Source organism: Myripristis murdjan, chromosome 12 (genome assembly GCF_902150065.1).
Source record: "Myripristis murdjan chromosome 12, fMyrMur1.1, whole genome shotgun sequence".
NCBI classification, from domain to species: domain Eukaryota; kingdom Metazoa; phylum Chordata; class Actinopteri; order Holocentriformes; family Holocentridae; genus Myripristis; species Myripristis murdjan.
In genome coordinates, this window is record NC_043991.1 from 19,150,870 (window position 1) to 19,172,451 (window position 21,582).

At 40.4% G+C, this 21,582-nt stretch overlaps 2 protein-coding genes across 2 annotated transcripts in view; both read left to right on the forward strand.

The window, feature by feature from the left end:
• dpm2 (dolichyl-phosphate mannosyltransferase subunit 2, regulatory) overlaps positions 1 to 3,655 on the forward strand; it is a 5,338-nt gene extending 1,683 nt beyond the window's left edge. Inside the window, exons 2-4 of the mRNA XM_030066184.1 lie at positions 79 to 168; positions 1,925 to 2,027; positions 2,765 to 3,655. Coding sequence (XP_029922044.1) covers positions 79 to 168; positions 1,925 to 2,027; positions 2,765 to 2,820 — 249 coding nt within the window. The 3' untranslated portion in view covers positions 2,821 to 3,655. The remainder of the gene's footprint in view (positions 1 to 78; positions 169 to 1,924; positions 2,028 to 2,764) is intronic.
• Positions 3,656 to 4,203: 548 nt separating this feature from the next.
• Positions 4,204 to 20,863, forward strand: pip5kl1 (phosphatidylinositol-4-phosphate 5-kinase-like 1). The gene is made up of 12 exons (XM_030065855.1): positions 4,204 to 4,265; positions 4,698 to 4,729; positions 5,965 to 5,996; positions 8,686 to 8,952; positions 10,346 to 10,396; positions 11,249 to 11,403; positions 14,112 to 14,236; positions 16,144 to 16,178; positions 16,277 to 16,332; positions 17,468 to 17,580; positions 17,965 to 18,127; positions 20,419 to 20,863. The coding sequence occupies exons 1-12, from the start codon at positions 4,204 to 4,206 to the stop codon at positions 20,861 to 20,863; spliced, it is 1,536 nt and encodes a 511-aa protein (XP_029921715.1).
• Positions 20,864 to 21,582: the final 719 nt, after the last annotated feature.

Genomic DNA, 21,582 nt, shown 5'->3' on the forward strand with positions numbered 1-21,582 from the left:
TTATTAAGCATAGTTTGATGTAATGGAGTAGCTCAAGAAAGGTATATTTTTTACCAATTGGAGTGTCTTTGTTTTTAGGCTACAGGGGTCGACCAAGCAGTTGGCATGAGCCTGGTGGGCTTCAGTCTGCTGCTGTTTATATACTACTCTATCTGGGTCATCATCCTGGTAGGTGCCATTTGTTTCCCTGATGTTTGAGCTGGAGAAACTCATCAAAATTAGTATTATTTAGACCAAGAATCGATTTGTTTTTTTCTGAGGTCTCATGCAGCTGAGTCACTTGTCAGACCTAGACAGTCGGTCATCTGAGCCAGATTTCACTTAGCCTGAATGAGTCTTGGTGTGGCTCACTCCATAAATCACAGAAAGACCTTTATGAAAGCTAGACCCTGTGTAATAGTGGTAATGGTCTTCAGCTGTGAATTCATCTGAATTTACTGTTTAGCCCCAGGGCTGAACTGCCTCTGCAAACATGCACTGCTGGGTCAAGCAAAGAAATGGTTTGTTTTTGTGGAGATTTGATGTGGCTGAGTCACACTGCAGACCCAGGCAGTCTGTTATCTGAGCCAGGTTTCACTCAGCCTGAACCACAACTGTTGGACTGACTTAAAAGTTTTAACCCAGACTTCAGACCTTACTTTTTCATGCAAAACCCATCTGATATGTATCCTGTAGTTAAGGGAAGATGAAATTGCTAAAAGTTTGCATCACACCTTGTCCTGTTTCACATCTTCCTGTGTTAAAAAGAACTCACTGAACTTAAGTTGAACCCAGACACGATTCCCTTTTTATTTAAGGTGTTAGAGTTATTCAGTTATCTCTGTGCTGGGTCACAATTTTTGGAAATACAAAATAAATTAATAAATTGCTTGAAAAAATGAACAAAAAGATGAAATAATATGTAAATAAATGGAATGCATAGATGTTGAGAAATTAATCCAAGAATGTAAATTTTTTAAAATTCCATATTGCCATACTGTATATTTTATTTGTTTGTATGCATATTTTCAACCTGTTTATTCTGTACATACCTGTAGCATTATATATTATTCATTTCATACCTGCACTTTACAGCAACAGTTATTTATTAATTTGCACTATGTATATATATATATATATATATATATATATAATATGTTTATCATATAATGTGTATATACTGTACATTTGTATTTAATACACTGCTAAGCACTTCTGGTTGGATGCTAACTGCATTTCGTTGCTCTGTACTTGTGACATGTGCAATGACAATAAAGTTGAATCTAATCTAATCTAATCTAATCTAATATATATCCCAGCAGGATTTACCTCAGGGCATGGCCTAATTATTATGATTTTTTTTTTTTTTTCTTTATATGTAAATTTTGATTGGCAGATCAATGTCATAGCACCTAGTAGATAGAAATGCATTTACCAACAAGATTGAGACAACCCACAAGGTTTTGACTGACATCCCCATCATTTGCATATTGAAGGAAAAATAAATTAGGCCACGCCTTGGGATAAATCCTGCTCGAAAATACCAGGCACTTCATGATACAATATGTATCGTAATACTTTGCAAGACTGCACAGAATCGGCTGGAAATATATAAATACAGCTTTAAATACAACCTACTGCATAACACCTGGCTAGACCAATACAGTATTATGTGATCAATCAGGTGTCTCAAAACAATTGAAGGCAAAAACCCCATTCCAGTTCATTAAAATGGCTTTAGCACAGTGCACTTAAAACAGTGCACTGAAACAGATGTGATAGCATCATATGAAAACAAAGTGCATAAATAATACATATCCACACAAGCACCTAGAGGATTGATAAAGTGTTGCAAAAGATAATGTAATGTTCATCTGTATCTTTTTTTTTTTTTTTTTTTTGCACAGCTCTGATTAAAAATATGTGATGTTTTGTGTTCTTCCAGCCCTTCATGGACAGAGATCATGTACTGCACAAGTATTTTCTTCCCCGGGAATACTCAGTCATCCTGCCTGGTATTGCTGCAGTAATACTATTACTCTGTATAGGTGAGTGGAGGTCTGCAGAAACATGGACTCCCATAAACTAGGGCTGGGCACTAGATCAGTATATATTTATATATATTGATTATATATTGTATATATTTATATCTTTTGTTTTGCACCACTAGTCATTCCTACGGTATCATCCCAATATTGATATCGAGGTATTCGGCCAACAATATTGTGATATAGGATTTTGTTTATGCTGCCCAGCTCTACCACAAACATCCACAAAGGAAGGAAAATAACAAGAAAAAATGTTTACCAGGATTGTTTTTTTTTTTTGGTATAATCCATTGCTCCCCTGGGCTGCCAATCCAGAAGATTGTATTTGTGTCTCTCCATTCACTCCCATAGTATGGCAAAAAAGCTCCAAAAATAACATGAATAATTGTAATATACAAAAAAAAATGGGTACTGCGAATTGCTCTTTTTACATTACAAAAATCTGCTTTGTTGGTGTTTGTTTATGTGCTAAAAGTGTTATTTTGGGAGCTGTTTTGCTGTGGAAATGAATGGAGAGATAAAAATACACTATTCTGAATTAGTGTGCCAGGGGAACATGGAGCAGCTAATAAAGATATTTCACCACCATGGGAACTCATATCATGTCCAAGTAACTATTCAACCCAACACTATACCAAAGTTCAGTTTTGGTTTTATTGTCATAATAGTAGTCAGTCATACTTAGCATGATACACATTTCTATTTCAAAATTAATGACGTACTTATCTGCTCCATAGGGACCTTCACTGCAGTTGTCATGTGGAAGAATCGCAAGCCGAAGAAAGTTGACTAGACGATGGACGCTTAAGAGACTCTGCTGTGTGGGTCAGGCTGTGAAATTACCATCGATGATCCCTCGCCGTCTGCAAAATGCTCCCTGGTGGCTCCATTTCCATTCCAGAAATAATAAAGCAAAAAAACCCCAAAAGATTTCAGTTTGCTCCTGACGGATGTGTAAACATGACAGTTTGTTGAGTAGCAGTTTCCCTGAACTGCTTAGTTCACATTAAAATCTGTCATCGCTGACATGTCCAAAGGTTTCACAAAACTCTGGGAATAACATTTGGGCTTCTCCAGGCGTTGGCCTATTGCTTGGCTTGAGATGACATTCAGAAATACTGATGTAGGGATTAGGCAGTGTAAATTGAGAATGGTGAGTTTATACCAATGTAATCTGTGCATGTCAAGGAGATTCAGTCTGTAGTGACTCAGAGCAGCTAGGTGAAATGGAAAGTTCATGTGTGGGTTATGTGTGACAGCCTGGAACATAAAGTCACCTGGTATCTCACAGCAGATGGGCTGTTTTCACCTCTGCCTTTTCAGGTAATTGGCAATAACTTGGTAAAAGGGGGACCTGCTCTCTGATAAATACACCAGCAGGCGTTCAGGTCAAGGGATGGAAAATGTCTGATGTCCAGTCAGCAACACAGTTGTTTGTAAATATTGTGACATAGGGGAATCCATTTTTGTAATGTTTTTATTACTCTAAGTGTTGTAGGCAGCCTTTTCCCTGACTTAATTCAGTTTTACGGCTGTAGTCTGTTGCACAAAGCTAATGCTGAAAATGGAAGAGCAGCCAAATGTCCTTTAGCTGTAAATGAAATAAAATATTTTGGCTGTGAATTCTGCCTTGTGACTTTAAAATTATTGTATTTTATTCTTATGTAGCTCTATTTACACCACATTTCATAACTGTTAACAACAACAATAATACACTTCTATTATATAACAGTAGCAATGCAGATTATTATTGTTATCATTATTAATATTATTGTAGTAGTCGTAGTGGTAGTGCCAGCAGCAGCCTGTAGTGGTTACTGTTAGTCTAGTAGTCTCTGAACCATGGAAGTGTAATGCATTCACATGTGGAAAAGTTTGAATGGGACTGAATAAACATCAGTCATTGTATCTCAGAATTCTGAGATTAACATCTCAATTCAGAAAAACTAAAGATTTTTTTCCATGAAACTTCTCAGAATTCTGACCTTTCAATCTAATTAATTCAGAAACAGGACTGACTACACCATCCCATCCTATTAAAACTTTTCGTAGACTTTAATAATAATTACTGGGTAGTTGAGGAAAAAACAGCGGCGTTTACTGAAGAAACTGCTGTCATGGCATTCACAGCATAAACTGGGTGATGTGAAAAGCGGTGCGGCTGCTAACAGGAGTGATGTGTGAGCTGCCCTCAGCGGGCCGCCGGCGGCAGCAGCGGCAGCGGCGTGGGGCGGACCGGTGAGTGCATGCTGAGTGCTGCAGGGTGTGACAGGCTCAGCTGAGTGTCAGCGCGCCGCCTGACATGTGAGAGCACGCCGGCAGCAGGACGGACCTCAACTTGCTGCGTCGATGAGCCAAACGGAGGCAAGTAGATTCTGAATTCAGCATCTTTAATCAGAGGACGGGAGCCTTCATATGCACGTTTGATCGTTTATTATGTGATTTTTAGCAGCCTAGTGGAGGCTATCATTAAAGCTCCGATTATCCAAGCTGACATCGGACTATTGTTTAGGCCATTTACACCACAGCTGTCATATGAAACGACCGTGGAAAGTTGAGTGTTGAACTGCGTAGGGATGCATCCTTTACAAAACATGCATCTTTAGCTCAATGGATTCCCCTGACCTGCCAGTATTCAATCCTAAACCCCTGCCTCGTGTACTGTGTCAGTGGGATGTCCAGCATGTGTGGCAGCAAACCCAGTTTGTTATCCACACTGACTAAGCATATTGCTAAGCCTAAACATTAACCTGGCTACATCTTTGGAGAGCGTTTTCTAAACATCTGCCTCTTGGAAACAAAACATCTTTCTAAACGAATTAAGTCAATTATTTGCTCTGGAGGAAGATGCTGATGTAAGGGTACAGGCGTCTAATAATTTAGAGTGTGTAGTGCCACACTGAGATAACTACTGCAGCACCCAGGACAGTGATGCAGTGCTAAATTAAATAGTGGATAAACCATGACTGTTTGTGATCATCATAAGGTAAATAATCACCAATATAATAAAAAAAAAAAAAAAAAAAAAAAATGAAGAGCAGGCATTTTAGCCCTCCCCCCTCCCCCCTGCCCATCATACCATTATTTCATCATAACTTCTAACCTAAGTTTGATACTTCAGTATATATCAAAGATGGAGGCTATGTCAAAATCCTTTGCCACAAATTAGACGGATAAACTGATTTTAGGTGGGTTTACCCTCCCTTACATCCCTGATCCAGGACTTGAAAAGAGCACCTCTCTGCTTGTTGTCAAGAAGCTGCTTGCTCAGCATCACTGGGTTTACATATAGGTCATGTGAAGGGGACAGTTTAGTTGGTGTTGACAGGACAACTTGCGGCACCTTTAATCAGATCTCATAACGTATTATCAGAAGATACTCGGTGAAGCAAAAATCACACTTTTCTCAGGTCGTACTTAAAGGACCAGTGAATGTTTGGTTTGCTTAATACAGTTTACCCACATTTTACATTGCAACATGTAGTGACCCCATTCATCCAAAGTAAAAGAACTGATAATTGACTGTGTAAAGCAGTAGTTTCACTGGGGACTATTTTCCAAGTGTGTCCTAGGTTGGCCTGCCTAGCATGCTGCCATGATACATATTTTTGGAGGAGAGTGGCTTGACCAAGACTTTACAATACATATGAGGTTGGACAATGCAAGGGAGGTACAAAGTCCAACACTGTTCACAGCTGTGATGGCCCCTGGGTAGGAACTATTGGCAAATCTGGTCATCATAGCCTGGATTGATCTATGCCTTTTAGCAGATGGGAGAACAGAGAACAGAGCAGAGAGGAGGCATGGTGACATGATGATTGATTGATTGATTGTCTGGGCTTTTTTGCTGCTGCAGTACAGCGAATCAATAGAGCAGAGCAGGCACACTGTGCTGAGATATGTTCTACCCTCTCCAACTGCTTTCTGTCTTTTGCAGACGTGTTCCCATACCACACTGTGATGGATAAGGTGAGAACCCTTTCATAAACAACACCGTAGATGTGGAGGATAGATGTAATGGACACTTCAAACATCCTTAGCTGCTGCTTAGCCTCTTTTGAACAGTTTGGCCATAATGGATGTGTGTGTCTCCCAATTGGGGGTGTTGTAGATGGTTTTCCTCAGGAACTAGAGATTCCTAACAACCTCGATCATCTGTCAGTGGTTGATAGGGGTTTATGGGTACCCTTTTTTCTCCTGAAATCCACCAGATGTTTAGTGTTTTTACCCACATCTAGCTCCATATTGTTCAGCACACCATCTCACCTGCTGTGCAACATTACTTCTGAACGAAGATGTGTTGCTTGTTATGAGTCCGGCAAGAGCAGTGTCATCTGCAAATTCTGTCATAATTACAGGTGGAGCGTAGTCAGTAGTATTTGCCACAGTGGTCTGGTTCAATTCTGGCCCAGACCTTTTGCTGTCATCCTCCCTCTTTCTATCTAATGAAGCAGAAGTGAAGAGGTGATAGGATGCACCTCTGTGGAGTGCCTGTGCTCAGAGGGTAAGAGGTGGTATTACTCCCTGTCAGTTTTTCAAAAAACATCAAAGGAATGACTCAATTAAAGATGAGCTGTAGCCTACTGCAGCTTTAAGAGTATCCAAGCACACGTCCCAGTTGATCCCAGTCATGAACCCTCAGGAACACAGCATCACACACTGATCTGTTTACCTTGTATGCAAAGTGGTGTAGGTCGAGGGACCCACACTGCTGGCAATGAGTCACTCAAATCTCTTCATAATGGCAGAGGTTAATGGGGGTCTATGAATGTTGAGGCAGCTCACCGTTGATTTCTTTCGTACAGGGATGATTACAGCCTTACTTGAAGCAAGATGGTATTTTTGCCCCCTGGAGATAGATATGAAAGATGTCTGTGAAAATTAGGGAAAGCTGGGGCCCCCAGTGGCTCATGTGATGCTAGTCCGTGTCATAGCAGCCTGAGTTTGAGTCAGACTCAGGCCCTTTTCTGCAATATCATCCCCTCTCTCTCTACCCTGTCTTCCCTGCCTCTCTCCACTGACAGTGTTCAATAACCCAGAAATGCTGTAAAATAATCTTTAGAAAAAGAAAACGGAGCTGGCCGGCACATGACTTTAGTGTTGCTGTTGAGTCCAGGTCGGGACCAGAGGATTTCCTGCTGTTCAGATTGCTGAGTAATTGCTTGACGTCATGTTCCTGAATAGTGAAGGGTGGTTGGAGGAGTCTCAACAGGCTGACTGAGTGAGGCTTTCTTCATGTTATATTGTGCATTAAAAAATAGCATCTGTTCAGTTGAGCTGGGAGTGTGGGCTCATCATCACCTGGGCCAGTTAACCTTTCCTTTGAGGCCTTAATTTCTTTTAGACTTGTCCACACCCCTCAGCTCTCACTAGCATTCAGTTTCCTCCCCAGCCAATTTCTATATTCATTTTTGGCCTCTTTTACTGCATGTTTGAATGTATATTCTACATATTTAAATAGATTATTTTCATGTATAATCTATTCTATAGAGTGCCTTGTTACATCGGTGCGGACTTGAGCCACATGACTTTCACTTGGACTCAAGTCCTAAATATATTGACTTCAACTTGAGAAAATCAAGGAAGACTTGCAACGTGACTTTGGGCTTGAGACGTTTGACTTGGAAAGGCTTGATAACCTCCCTTCTCCAAAGCCAACAATTAAAAATTATGCAGTTAACCTATTCTTGCAGCCCCTTAGTGGTATGAAGGCTAAGAAAGTTATCTTTGACTGCTCATCGTGAACTTGGCTTTAATTGATATCGGCACAGACAGTTGAATGATGACTGAAACAACAGTTGTCTCTCTCATGGCTACCCATGTACTTTCATGTATTAATAATGTTTTGTTTGGGAAGTAATAAATACATATTTTTAAAAGCATCCACAGCTTGTGTAAATTGAATATAGACTACTAATCATTACTCTGACAAAATGGCATTAAATATCACTTTTGTGCTATTTGGAGTACGAATTCAGAGTTATCCAAGTTAATTTCTTTTCCAGAGGGGGATTCCCAAATGTCAAACCACATTTGATTCATAGCTAACAGCAGGCTGCATCAGGCTCATAAATGGGACAGACAGCTGCTGGGTACTCACGGTGGGAACCACCTCATCATGATTCATCTCATGATTCAATATAATCACAATTCTTTGATTCTTTGATCAATTCCCTCCACCTATGCCTGCTGTATTCTGTACTATCAGATAATAAAATCGGGTATAATTTGTTAAATATGTGTGATATGATGGGTGTGTGGCTGATGTTTTAGCTGAAATCACCCACACATGCTCATGTGCATGCACACATTTTCATTGCTGATAGTGTATCACTTGCTAAGAATTGCACTGGTTATGTGGTTTGCACATCCTGCTGATAAGTACCTGTTAGTAAAGGTTTACTGAGGTAAATGTGTGCATTAAATGCCATCCAACCCTTTTGGCAAAGGTAATGAAACTGAAAAAAAACCTTTGATTTGGAGGCATAGTACTCCTTCACAGCCCACCAAGCTGTTATGCTGTTGTACTGAGCTCCATAGTAACACAAACTGACAGTGAGGTGTCTATTGTGCTTTACACAGCAACCTGTTCTTAACTGGCTTCTACTTACTGTATGCCCGCTTTATGCCAGATAATGTGTGATTTTTAGTGTGAAAGATTGATCATTATTCATTTTTTTGTGGATCTGTATGTTTGTGTATATCTCAGATGGAGATGTCAGGGCCTGTTGGAGGTATAGTGGCGACTGGCCAGCGCCAGCGCTCCGGTACAGTGAAGAGGAGGAGGTGGGGGGGCTTAAGGCAGCAGTGGAAGCTCCTGGGCTTGTTTGAGATCGATCAGCAGCATGAGTTTTACAGCCTGACCTGCATGATGAAGGAGGGCTTGGCAGCAGCCGTCCAGAACTCGATCGACAACCCACCCACAGTGAGTACCAGTTTGACATGACACCTCACCAGCAGTTTGGTAGAGCTGCTTGCTGCTTCCTTGTAATGAAAGATCTCTCAATTCCTCTCTGTTTGTGTTCATTTTTTAAAGCAATCTAGTGAATTTGTTCAGGTTTCAAAGACATTATTGAGTAGCAGCCGCAGTAAACATTAGTGTACTCCAATATGTTGTAGGACAGTATATAGAATATTAAAATAACGTGAAATGGACAGGACTGTGCATAATGTTAACTAAAGTTTGTTTTTCTGAATGAGCAGCATCCTCTTTAATGCTCCTTGCTGTGGGAGGTCGGGACAGAGTCAGTGAAAGCAACATGACATCACATGTGTAAATTTTCTAAGGGTTCATTTCTTTTTGTAAATGATTTTTTAGACAAGAATCTGAACTTTCCAACAACAACAACGACAACAAAGACCCAGAAAGCATTTTAATCGGCCAAAGGAGTGAAAATTATGAAAAATAATGAAAGGAAAAGGGATAGCCCACAGGGACCAGCCTCTGGGCTCATGGGTTTTCAGTTCAATTCAATTGTATTTGTATAGCTTCAAATAAAACTGAATTGGTGGTTTTTGTCCCTTTTTCCTTTCAATTCAGTCCAGTTCAGTTCAGATGTTGGTGTTTTAGAAGGTTAAAGAGCTAAAGAGTTTTGTGGAATCCGTCATTATGTGACAAACGTATAGACATGACACAACCAAGCTGTACAAGTAAATGATTTGTGCTGCCTCTGTCTCCACAAAGCAGAAAAGGGGAAATGCGTTCCGAAACACGAGCCTTAAAAAAATGAGTGGTATTCAGTGTGAGCTGTTGCTGTCATGCTGAATGAAGAGTCACAAGGCAGTTAACCACAACCATGTGCTGCTGGTGCTAATCCCAGTTAAACATACTGAGCTGACTCAGCAGGTTGTTGCATGGCCGTCCTGTCTGTTGTCTCATTCTTGTAAAGTCCCAAAAACACAACAAACACACACGCATGCGCACACATTCTCAAACACACACACACACACACAAATACACACAGACACACTCACAGATATACATTGTTACAGTGGTAAAGAAAGCACTTTCTGTTATTTGCTGCTCCGTTTCTATGCCTTATACAGAATTAACTCACACTCCTGTAGCCCTGAACTGTAAATGAGTTGTAAACTGGCTCTGCTGCCGCCATTTGTTACAGGCAGTTTGACACATACATACACACTCACACACATGCGCACACACACGCCAGCTGTTGCTCAGAGGAAGTCATCTTGGGATGGTTCAAAATAGACAACGTGGCCAATTACACATTGTCCACATGTTGTTCACATGTAATGGATCTACCTTTCCCCCCTCTTGTATTCCTAATGACTCTCTCTTCTTTCCCTCATCCTAGAATGAACTATCAGATGATGATTTCAGACTGGAGGTCACTCAGATCCATAAGGTAGGTTGTTGGCTCTGTATCCTTCAAGGTAGACACCAGGGTGGCAAATTAACTTTTTGGTGGACACTCTGGCAGGTGGACCCCACCCCACCCCTAACAGCAGGCCTTTTGTGTGCCTGTCTGGTTGGGTAACCTGTGGTCCTTAAATGCTTGTGAAAGGCATCTGAACACAGCCAAATCTGATGTTGATGCAACAACGCACATCTGACCTTTAAATATATAAATATATGCTAATTGATGACCCTGGTAGTAACTAGCAGAAATCATGTCCTTCACCTAGTATCAGAAATACAAGTGAACTCAAATGCAGATGTGGAGGCAGAGCTGAAGTTTTCAGAGGAATTGAGGTTGAGATTACTGGCGGGTGGCAGATCAGACTGGTTATCAGACAGACAGGGCTGACTGGAAACAGGTCATCCAGAAAGCTGGCAGAGCCGACCTGGTAAAACTGGTACAACACTAAGGGCCTGAAAGCATGGATGCAAGTCAGTGATCTAGCAGGGAAAGAGAGCAGCAACAAGGTTTTTAAAACCCAGGAGCCTGTGGGTGATTTCATTTTATCTCACACTCTGAATAAAACCCATTCATTGTAAATTTGTATAATTTGGGGGGATAATTTTGTGGTCATTTCATGGTAATTCCTTCTGTAATTTTCTCATAATTTTCTAGTAATTTCACTAAATTCTTGCATTTTTCGTGTAATTTCTTGCTAATTTTCTCATCATGTCTTTTCCCATGTTTTTGAAAGAAATAAGGTGAATTTTCTCATTTTTGAGAGGGTTAACACATGCTGAAAGAGAAGAAGAGGCTGGTTGACACTAAGTGCTTATGTCTCCTTATTTGATGATGTAGGATTTCACCATGGAGACGTTTGCAGGCCCCGTGTTTGCCAGGCTGCGCAGCTCTTTAGGAATTACAGAGCCCGAGTACCAGCAGTCGCTCTGCTCTGAAAACTGCTACCTACAATTTATCAGCAACTCCAAGAGCAAGGCAGATTTCTTTCTAACGTGAGTCATCCTTCAATAACACACACACACACACACACACACACACACACACACACACGAACACACACACACAGGTGTCCCTTTGCGTCAAGTATTAAGTGGTGAGACATAGACACAAAGATTATCCATGTGTCAAAACCTGTGCCAGGCAGTGCTGTCAGTGTAAACACCGCCCGCTGGTGTGTTACAAGTCTGGAGGTCATGTTTAGAAGACTCATCATTTTTACACAAAATATTGTTGACCAATAACATCTTGTTTGCAATGGCATTCACTACTTTCTGTAGTGGGCGTTGAGAAACTGTGTACAACTGAAAATCACCACGCAGCAGACGAGTGCATGGTTGCTGTGTGAAATATTGACAAAAACAAAATGAGGGTAAAAACTTGGTTAGTCATAGTAAATAGAAACAAACATATTATATCAAAAGGCAAATGTTCCCACAATCTGACCTTTGGTGAACTCAACCTTTTGACAGTGAGTGATGATCTGGAGAGAGGCACTGGAATAGGCCACAACAAACAGACAGTATCGACCCTACCCCAACTAACAGTTACACCAGAATTTATGTATGTGGTTCTGTAGAAATAACAAGTTTTATAGGCAGTGTGATGGCCTGGGGAGAGGCATTGGGTAGTAGAGTAGGCAGTTTTTGAGGAGGGTTTATCCATTTAAAAGTAATTTCTTGTATTTTTTCTTTTCTTGTCTTGCACAGCCTCACCTAACACAGAGTCATAGGCGGCGCTGGGGTATCAGGATATAGGGAAGTTAAAGCCCCCAGTTGTTGAACGTTGGCAGAGAAAAGGTGTAGCAGTGTGAACTTGCTTGTCCCAGCTGGAATCAAAATGTTTTTTTTTTTTTTTTTTTTTTTTTTTTTACCTCCACACCGGTAGTGTCTGTGCATGTGTGTGGGTTGGCGTGAGACAATTTGCATTCCTGGGAAGCCTGACAGTGGAATATTCCTCTCGTAAATCTGCAACCATGTCATTAGCACAGCATTGTCAGTGTAACCCTGGAAGAGAGAAATCAGTGCTTTCTAGCGAAAGAAACTCCTCCACAGATGATACTCCATGCTGTCAAGGCAGCGTGGAGCTGTGTTGCAAACTGTCTGGCTAGTCGTTGCTATAGAAACGATACACTGCCTCGTTGTAAATCTTTGGTTTAAACTTGCCTTAAGTTTTGTGAGTTTTAATGTTTACCAATAATTACTACCAAAAATCATTTTGGAGAAGGTTCATTGGTAACACTTTACAATAAGAGTACAACAATTAACGTTAGTTAACGCTAGTTAATGCTGTAATGGTTAATTAACTGTTAGTTAATGATTATTATGGCATTTACTAATGTTAATAATATCTACAGTAACCCTTAAATAACATATAAATTAATACCTTAGCATGAACAGCATTAGCATATGATTCTTAGACACATTAGTTAACTGTTACTTAATGTTTATTACCTGTTACTTAATGTTTATTACAGCATTAACTAACGTTAATTGTTGTACTCTTATTGTAAAGTGTTACCGGTTCATTTTTGTCATGACAGTTTTGAGGATGCTAATCTTTCCCGAGCCTCTTAATAGTTGCTGCCGCCTATGCTCAGGGTAGACACAACTAGGGTTACCTCGCTGAAATATGGTATACTTACATGTGTTGTTGTGGATAGATCTCAATATTTGACTTGTTGGTTACATTTTCAAATTTACAGTTTAGCTAAATGTTAGTTATCCAGCCATTACTTACATTAATTCCACACAGTGAAAATTTCTAAACGTGGCCATTACACCACATGTAATGGCAACCTAATTCAAAGAGTTAGGTTGGTCATTCTAGAAATATCTCTCTAAATATCATTTGTATATGTATAGAAACTTATAGAGAATTTGTAGTGAAGGTACATCCTTTGTTCTGTTGATGTCAGATTCATCAGGCTGTCAAACTAACTTGACTGGTGCTCGTGTAAAAAATGCGTTTCCAGCGTGAGAACAACATCAAGTTGTGTTACAGAAGTGCACTTATGTCAGACATATGCCAATGTGTTTGTGTAAAAACAGATTATCGGGCGTCCCTGTAGCTCATCCGGTACCATGTACCATTTGTCAAGGTTGAGTCCTTATTGCAGCGGCCTCCAATCTGAGCTCAGGCCATTTGCTACATGCCATCCCCTCTCTCTGCTGACACTATCAAATAAAGCAGAAATGCCAAAAAAAAAAAAAAAAAAAAGAAATATATTATCAGTACACTGTGGCTGATCAGTGCTGCTGACACTCGGATCTTGTGTTTCTTGTGTTTTGTGTCTTTCATTTACTTTATTTTACTATTTAAGTGAACTGACGAAACCTTAGTAATGTAAGAAGGATAGGCAAAATAAGTTAAGGCTTCAGCCTATACCTTTTCTGTCAGTGTCTATTGTGTCTATTTGTATATATGTATATATATGTATTTGTTTTGGTTTTCCACTGAAAGGAAATTAAATATTATTTACTGTTTAAAAATATGTGCTTAAGATATTGTCTATTCATGTGTATTTGACTTTTTGCAACTTGAAAATGATCGAAATAAAACATTCACTATCTTGCCAGCTCAGCTCAGGTGTAACTTACCAAAATCACCGATACCAATGAGTTGTTTTACACTGGGGATACATTGCACAACTGAATGTAGAGACTGATTGATATCTTAATCCTCTGTGCTTTTGAATTTACAGGAATGATAAGCGCTTCTTCTTGAAGACCCAGAACAAAAGAGAGATCAAATTCCTTCTTGTCAACTTGAAAATCTACATGGAACATCTAAGGAAATATCCACATTCACTCCTTGTCAAGTTCTTAGGTACTCCCACTCACACACACACTCTCATAGCACAGCAAAATAAATCCCAATATAACACTTATACTGCATGAACGAATGTGAACAAAGCAGATTATGCCAATATAAACAACAAGTCCCAGTACCCATTTTTGGGGGGAAAATCTCTTTTCTTGGTCTTTTCCTATTTGACTTGGAAAGTATATCCAGCAGGTAGCGTCTGGAGGAAACCTCCACATAATTTTCCAGGAAGAAACAACCTGATAGTACCCTCATAAATAGTTGTAATTACACGGGACGTGATGTTTTTATGTTGGCATAGTCCACTTTGTTGGCGTGTTTATGTGCTAAAAGCTGCTCAATTTTACTTTCATGATGAATAAATTCCTAGGATTAATATTGATAGATCCCTGATCATCAATACTAGATCACAGTGGCCTGTTTATTGATGCCTTGTTATTTCTGAATTTTTGCTACTCCTGCACTCTAAGCCTCAAATTTGACAGGGAATGTTCAGTTAAAAAATGAATATTGATTTCAAGCAGCCTGTGCTCTGCTGCTGCTGTCCTCTGTTATTGCAGACATTTGATTGTGAATTCCAGTCATTTAAATTAAAGAGGAATCTACTACTACTATTAGTAAACCACAGCAACAAAAATACTTATCAAGTGGCTGTCAAGCATGTGCATAAGGACATATGTACGAGCGTGTGACAAGTACGGAGGTGTTGTAATACACAATATTATGTGGAAAGGGAGGTTGTAGGGCCTCATACCATTCCAGGCTGTTTTTCCTCTGTGCTTGCCCAGGGACCATGCCAGCAGATAAAAGAGACACAGAGAGCAAAGAAACTGAAACGTACTCACAATAGCTGTGTGTCCACTCGGAGTAAACGTCACGCATCCTATTCATGCACGCGAGTGGGAAGTAGAAAGCAAGAGGTTAAAGTTTGCATACCTGGCACCAACTAACTACTGCAGAATGGAATGGGATTTTTTTCCTTTGGACACCACTTTGTGCATTGTGAGCTTTAATTGCCTTGTACTAAGACCTCAGTTTTTTCAGTTTTTCGCGGACCTGTCCCGTGTGTTGTATTTCCACCGCTGCCAGGTCTCTCACTGTATATTGCATAACATCCTCATTTCAGCAAACACCATGAGTTTTGATGTTGGACATTATCCTCTGCCCAGATAGAAAGCAGAGCCCTAATGTCCTCATTTGATCTTTAATGCCGGTTGTTCTCCATTTTTCTTTTCTCTATTATTTTTGTGCTACAAAAGCGAGCTGCTGTGCTGACATCTGTACTTATCAGCTGCACTTGTCCACCCTGCCAAGGACCTGTAACTCTGCTTCAGACCTCAGTTAGCACTGTCTGACCCATAGGTATTAGCTGGGCCATAAGCACCTAGAAAGTGGCCCCCACAGCCTCACTGAGACACCATCAAAGAACAGAAGTGACAATGGAAATGCAGCTGGCCTTGTCAAGCACAAGCACGCCTGCATTTGGCGTGATAGTGGAAAGAAAGCTCATGAAGATGTGAAAAAAAATCTTAGATAAAAATAGATGCTGTATTAATACTGCAGAGGGTTTTGACTGATGGAAAAAATGAAGTTAGAAAAAGCATTTGTGCACACAGGGAAAACTGGCACATGTTCATACCATGCATGCCATGGCATGAGTGTGACATATCACACATGGATTTAAACAATGCAAGTTTTATAAAATAAGTCAGGCTTTGCAAATGAACTCAAACATCACTCACCTGGAATATCATGTGAAAAACAGAATTGAGCAAAGGTCTTGAGTGTCAAACTTTTTGAACACCTATAATGTAACATATTTCCTAATTTGCGTGTGGTTTGCCTTTAAAGCAGCTATTGTAGTAGGTTAAAAACACAATGAACTGAACTGAGTTATCCATGTTTTTAAGGTGTTCACAGGATCAAAATCCCCCACAGACGGAAGGTACTGGTCACATTTTCATCACTTTTTCTTTGTAGGATTTTGATTATGTGACTTTGCATCACATCATGATACAGATTTCTGTTTTTTTTCTTTTGCAGAAATACTTTATTGTCATGCAAAGTGTTTTTTATCCAGATGATCGAATCAACGCCAGGTAAGCTGTCTGTGTATCTCATAACAGGGCGAAATAATGAGAAAGCTGCACACTGAAAGTTTGGTTGACACCCTTATCAAATGTGTGAATAATCTGATGATCAGCAAATCATTTCATGTACTATGCAACAGGTTACAACCAGAGATGGTCTATACAGAGATAGTCCCCCTACAGGAATATATGAGGCCACCTCCAGGGGGCGACACACAGCACTAACACGGGGCCATACAGTGTCAATGAACCAGCCCAGTGTTTTTTTTTTTTTTTCTCACACAGCAGTCAATGGCTTTGGCTCGGCTTTCTCTCCCTATAGGCTTGCAAATGTTTGGGGCAAAATACCCTTTTTTCTGACTTGGGTAGCATTTTGTGTTAGCTTAGCATAAAGACTTGAGAGTCATTAGTCTGGCTCCATCAAAGTGAAAATTAAGCTTACAGCAACTCCGAAGCTGTCTTATTTAAACAGTGTATCGTGTATTAAAATACATGTCTTGGAATTTTTTTCAAAAAAAACAAGACTTGGGGCGCCCTGGTAGCTCATCTGTTAGAGCATGTACCACCAAGTCTGAGTCCTGATTGCAGCATCCTGGGTTCAAATCCAAACCCAAACCCTGCTGCATGTCATCCCCTCCCTCTCCCCTGCCTTTCCTGTCTCTCTCCACTGTCACTATGAAATAATAATAATTGTTTCAAGAAAGGTTAGATGGCTGAACACATTTATCCTTCCATCTATTGCTGTGATCTGCACACAGCTGAAGCTATAGGAGGATCCCGCACAAACAACATGATGCAATGTCTAAATAAGACAGCTTCAGAGTAGCTGTAAGGTTTATATTTTTACTGTGATGGAGCCATGCTAACAACTCCCATAGACCTCAAGTGTTTATGCTATGCTAACACGAAATGCTACCCACTGGAACCAAACCACTGGGTGTACTGAGGTGAAAATTTTATCGACATCTTGTCTCAGTCAGGGTAAATTGATAAAAAGGTATTTTGCCCTCAACATTGGAATACTCCTTTAACTGGATGCAAAACGCATATTTAATAAATAAATAAATAATTAATTAAATAAATAAATAAAAATAAGTTTCACATGTGAAATTCCTAAGTGATACGGTGTGTGTTGTGTTCCCAGGTATGACATTAAGGGCTGTGAGGTGAGCCGCTGGACAGATCCCGCCCCAGTGGGGAGTCAGGTCATTGTGGTTCTCAAAGACCTCAACTTTGAGGGCCAGTACATCACTCTGGGTAAGGAAACGCTCTCTATGATGTTTCTGTGCTTTATGGTCATTTGTTCCTACAGTAATGAGCCAGATGTCAGTGCAATATTCTATGAATATTACTGACAGCAACATAAATGTGTGAACCAGCCCTAAGGTGCCTCTTGAGCTCCTCAGGTATTTTGAGTGATCAGTCTGTCTTTATGAATATGAGTGCTTGTTATGATATATGGTGACAGCAAAAATGTGTTTAAAAAAGCCACTGAGTTCAGTTTATGCTACATAAATGCTCATAAGTTGGGTATTCTTGACTGTTTTATATGCAAGAATGTTATCTACTATTTTTGTTGACAGTTGTGACATTATGTGTGTATGTGTGCATATGTGTGTGTGTGTGTGTGTGTGTGAACAGACCAGCAGCGTCCGTGGCTCCTGCGACAGGTGGAGATCGACACACACTTCCTCCAGAGGTTGAATGTGCTGGACTACAGTCTCCTGCTGGCACATCAGCCCTTACACCATGATGAGCGCCACCCGTGCCTCTCCTTCGCCACTTTAATCATGAGAGCTAAAAAGTCAGTGCCTTTGCGGTCAAATCATTCATCTGTGATAGTTTGAAATCAGCTATAAACAACCACACCAAGGTGTAGCTGAAGGACCACATCAGTGATATTGCATGTTTAGCCTGATATCTACAATATGCTTCATGTGTCTGCTAATCTTTTCCCACAGCAACTGGTCATATTTTAAAACACTGATATAATTTTTTCCTGCCTTTTATCCAGCCATTGGTTTCCATTCATTTCACCATGATATGAAAATGAACTTGTAGAGACTTCAGACTTTTTTCATGGTGAAACAGTCCCAGGGGAAACGTTTGCTGTACCCCACCAGTTGTCAGTTCTGTGGTTTATGAATGGTGACGACTTTGTTAGTCACAGAAACAGCGCATTAAAAGCTGGATGTTTCAACCAAAAATTCAAATTTGAAAATGGAGAGATTTTGATTATATTTTGTAAAATCTTTAGTACCCCTGCATGAGTTGCAGAACGGTTTGTTGCAATTTAAAATGTGTAGAAAACGGGACAAACATTCAAAATCAGTGGTATGCTCCTTTAAGGCCAATGGTACAAAACATTGCTGTTTGGCTTTAAAGTCAAGAGTGAGTTCCCTTCCCTCTCCTCCTAGTCCTAGGCACGTGTTCAGGGTTGCCTCACTGTTTCAGTGATTTCCAGCTGAGTCATTTGTTCAAAATCCACCCTAAATATATAAATATGTTGCAAACTGTTGAAAGTCACTGATAAACATTCATTAAAATATTAGTATCATAGTGTGGCACACTACTACAATAATAACACTGCAACAATTCAAGTGTTTATACATGTGTGCAAGGATGTGAATATTGGCATGCTGCCAACAGACAGGCTGACACAATATTGTCAGAGACTTCCCAACTTGTTGAGTTCAACAAGTTCAACTTCTAGTCATTTCCTGTGTTTACATCATGTGACACACATACTTGCAGTGATGAGTAGATTTTGTTTTTGTGTAGCCGGTGAAATAACATAGCCTGCAGACTTGCTGGTGGTGATGCTGAGACCTACTCTGCTGCCTTCAGGGACAGCTCTGAGGATTTAGAGAGGACAGGGTTGGGGTTGTTGAATTGCTGGCTACAAGTGTCACTAATGACGGGCCCACTGAAGCTACAAAAACAATAAATGATTAAAACAAAGCAGAAACACACAAGTAAAGATTTTTTAATGAAAGGTGGTCAAAGGACGAGAAGGGCCAGTTACATTAATTTGTCATTGGGACAAAAAACATATAACCCTTTCAAACCTGGCAACAAATTACAAGAACATTTGCAAATACATTTTTTTTGGATTACAAGAAAAGTACATCTAGAATTATTAAAATATTACAGTATATTTAAAAGTCAGATCAGTGATGCTTGATCAACATCTTGTGTTGTCTTGTGCTTGGATTTAAGGACCATGAGTCTCCCAAGGAAGAAGAGGGAAGAAAGTTAAGGAAGAAAAGTTGCCTGTTGTATATCTAATGTAAATGTTGTAGTTGCCTTGCTTGGAACAATGTTATTTCCTAACTGTATAAAGATATGTCCACAAATTAGTTATTTAAAATATTTACCTTTTTAGTGTTATGGTACACTTGCGGAGGAGGTTCGTCTAAAACTTGACATTAACAGTGGTAGCAGGGCCACCCTGCACCAGGAAACAGCCACTTTGTACAACAACATTATGAAGGAATTCTGGCCACTTCTGGCCACACAAGCATGGCTTGTTGAACTGTGCTGCTATAAACTCAGATTCAGTAGCTGTAAAAATGTTGCAATTTGTGCTACAGTTTTAGTTGTAGCTGTCACTGAAGTCATAAAAATGCTAAACATTAGACTCAGGCAGGTTGCTGGTGGTGATGCTGAGACCTACTGTGCTAAATTTTGAATGTGAAGATGCTCTCAACATTTCAGATCTGGTCCTAGTGATGTAGCAGGTGGCAGGACGCTTCACCGTGTGTCTGATGTAGCGCCATAAGAGGATGATCCTGAAGCTTGCCGTGGAGCTAATCAGTAGAGAGATGCTTATACCTCTTCACATGCAGAATTTAATCAAGATGGTGTGAAGAAAGTTTGAAGTCTCTGAAAGTTAATTTTCATATCGTAGTAATGAATGGAAACCAATGGCTGGATAAAAGGCAGGAATTTTATATTTTTTCAGTTAGCAGTCTTAATATCTCTAGTCCTTAAGAGCTTTACATTACATTTTAAAAAGCAGGTATACCCTGACTTGTCACCAGTGCCACACATCTGTGTTTATTCAGTCCAATTCTGTTCCCTGTCTCTTTATAGATCTGTGAACCCAGGCTCCAGCCCAGTCCAAGCAGGCAAAGCCGCTGTCCCTGGGGCAGTTCCTGAGGACGACTCCTCCTTATTGCTGTCAGAAAATGACGGCTGCTGTCTGAGGCAGCCGGAGGCAGGAGGTGCACCAAGCAGCAGCCTTCTTCAATCCCTCCCGGAGCATGCAGGGAGAGACAGCGAATCCACAGAGCTTCAGGACTTCAGGGCGCAAAACCGACGTCTACTGCCCAACTTCAAGAACCCTCTGCACGTCATTGATGGGCCTGAACATCGCTACTTCATTGGCATCATTGACATCTTCACTGTGTACAGTTTGAAGAAGAGGCTGGAGCATTTGTGGAAGAGGCTGAGACATCCGGGTCGGACCTTTTCCACCGTCAGTCCTGCAGCTTACTGCCTTCGGCTCTGTCAGTGGGTAGAGGACCACACAAAGTAGATCTTGAGTGTGTGTGTTGTGGGAGGGTGGGGGGTGGGGGGTGGGGGGTGGAGTAGGGAAGATTGTCACCAGGCACAACTCCGAGCATGCATAGGCAACTGAATGGACAACCAAAGACCACACACACACACACACACACACACACACACACATACACACATACACACATACACACATACACACACGTGTGTTGGTATTACTATCTTTGTGGGGACATTGTATTGACTTCCAATCATTATCTACAGCCTTTGTTTATCCTTAGCCATAACCAGCACATGCCTTACCTTAACCTTAAAGGACCACACCAGTGAGTTTGCATGTTTAGCAAAATATCCACAAAATGTATATATGTAATGTTTCTGCTAATATTTTACCAATGCAAGCCGTCTCATTTTAGAGCTACAGTATCATTTTCCCTCCTTTTTTTCAGCCATTTGTTTCCATTCATTCCACTTCAATATGAAAATGAACTTACAGAAAATTGAAACTTTCTACACTCAAGTATTCCATCACCATAATAAAGTCGTCCACGTTAGTTTTCCTAAAAGCAGCAGCACTTTTGTGTTTTGATGGTGTGAAATTTGGCGGAGTGAAACAGTCCCTCTGCCTGAAAATAGTCCCCAGGGAAACGTCTGCTTTCTACAGCCAATTATCAGCTCTGTGGTTTATGAATGGTGATGACTTTGTTAGCTGCAGAAACAGAACATTGCAAGGTGGGT

What these genes read in the sequence shown, in the direction of transcription:
- pip5kl1 (XM_030065855.1), top strand. Translation starts at nt 4,204, where the DNA reads ATGTGTGAGCTGCCCTCAGCGGGCCGCCGGCGGCAGCAGCGGCAGCGG. An exon ending in CGATCGACAACCCACCCACA is followed by an intron (nt 8,953 to 10,345) that starts GTGAGTACCAGT and finishes CCCTCATCCTAG; the next exon opens with AATGAACTATCAGATGATGA. An exon ending in AAATCCCCCACAGACGGAAG is followed by an intron (nt 16,179 to 16,276) that starts GTACTGGTCACA and finishes TTTCTTTTGCAG; the next exon opens with AAATACTTTATTGTCATGCA.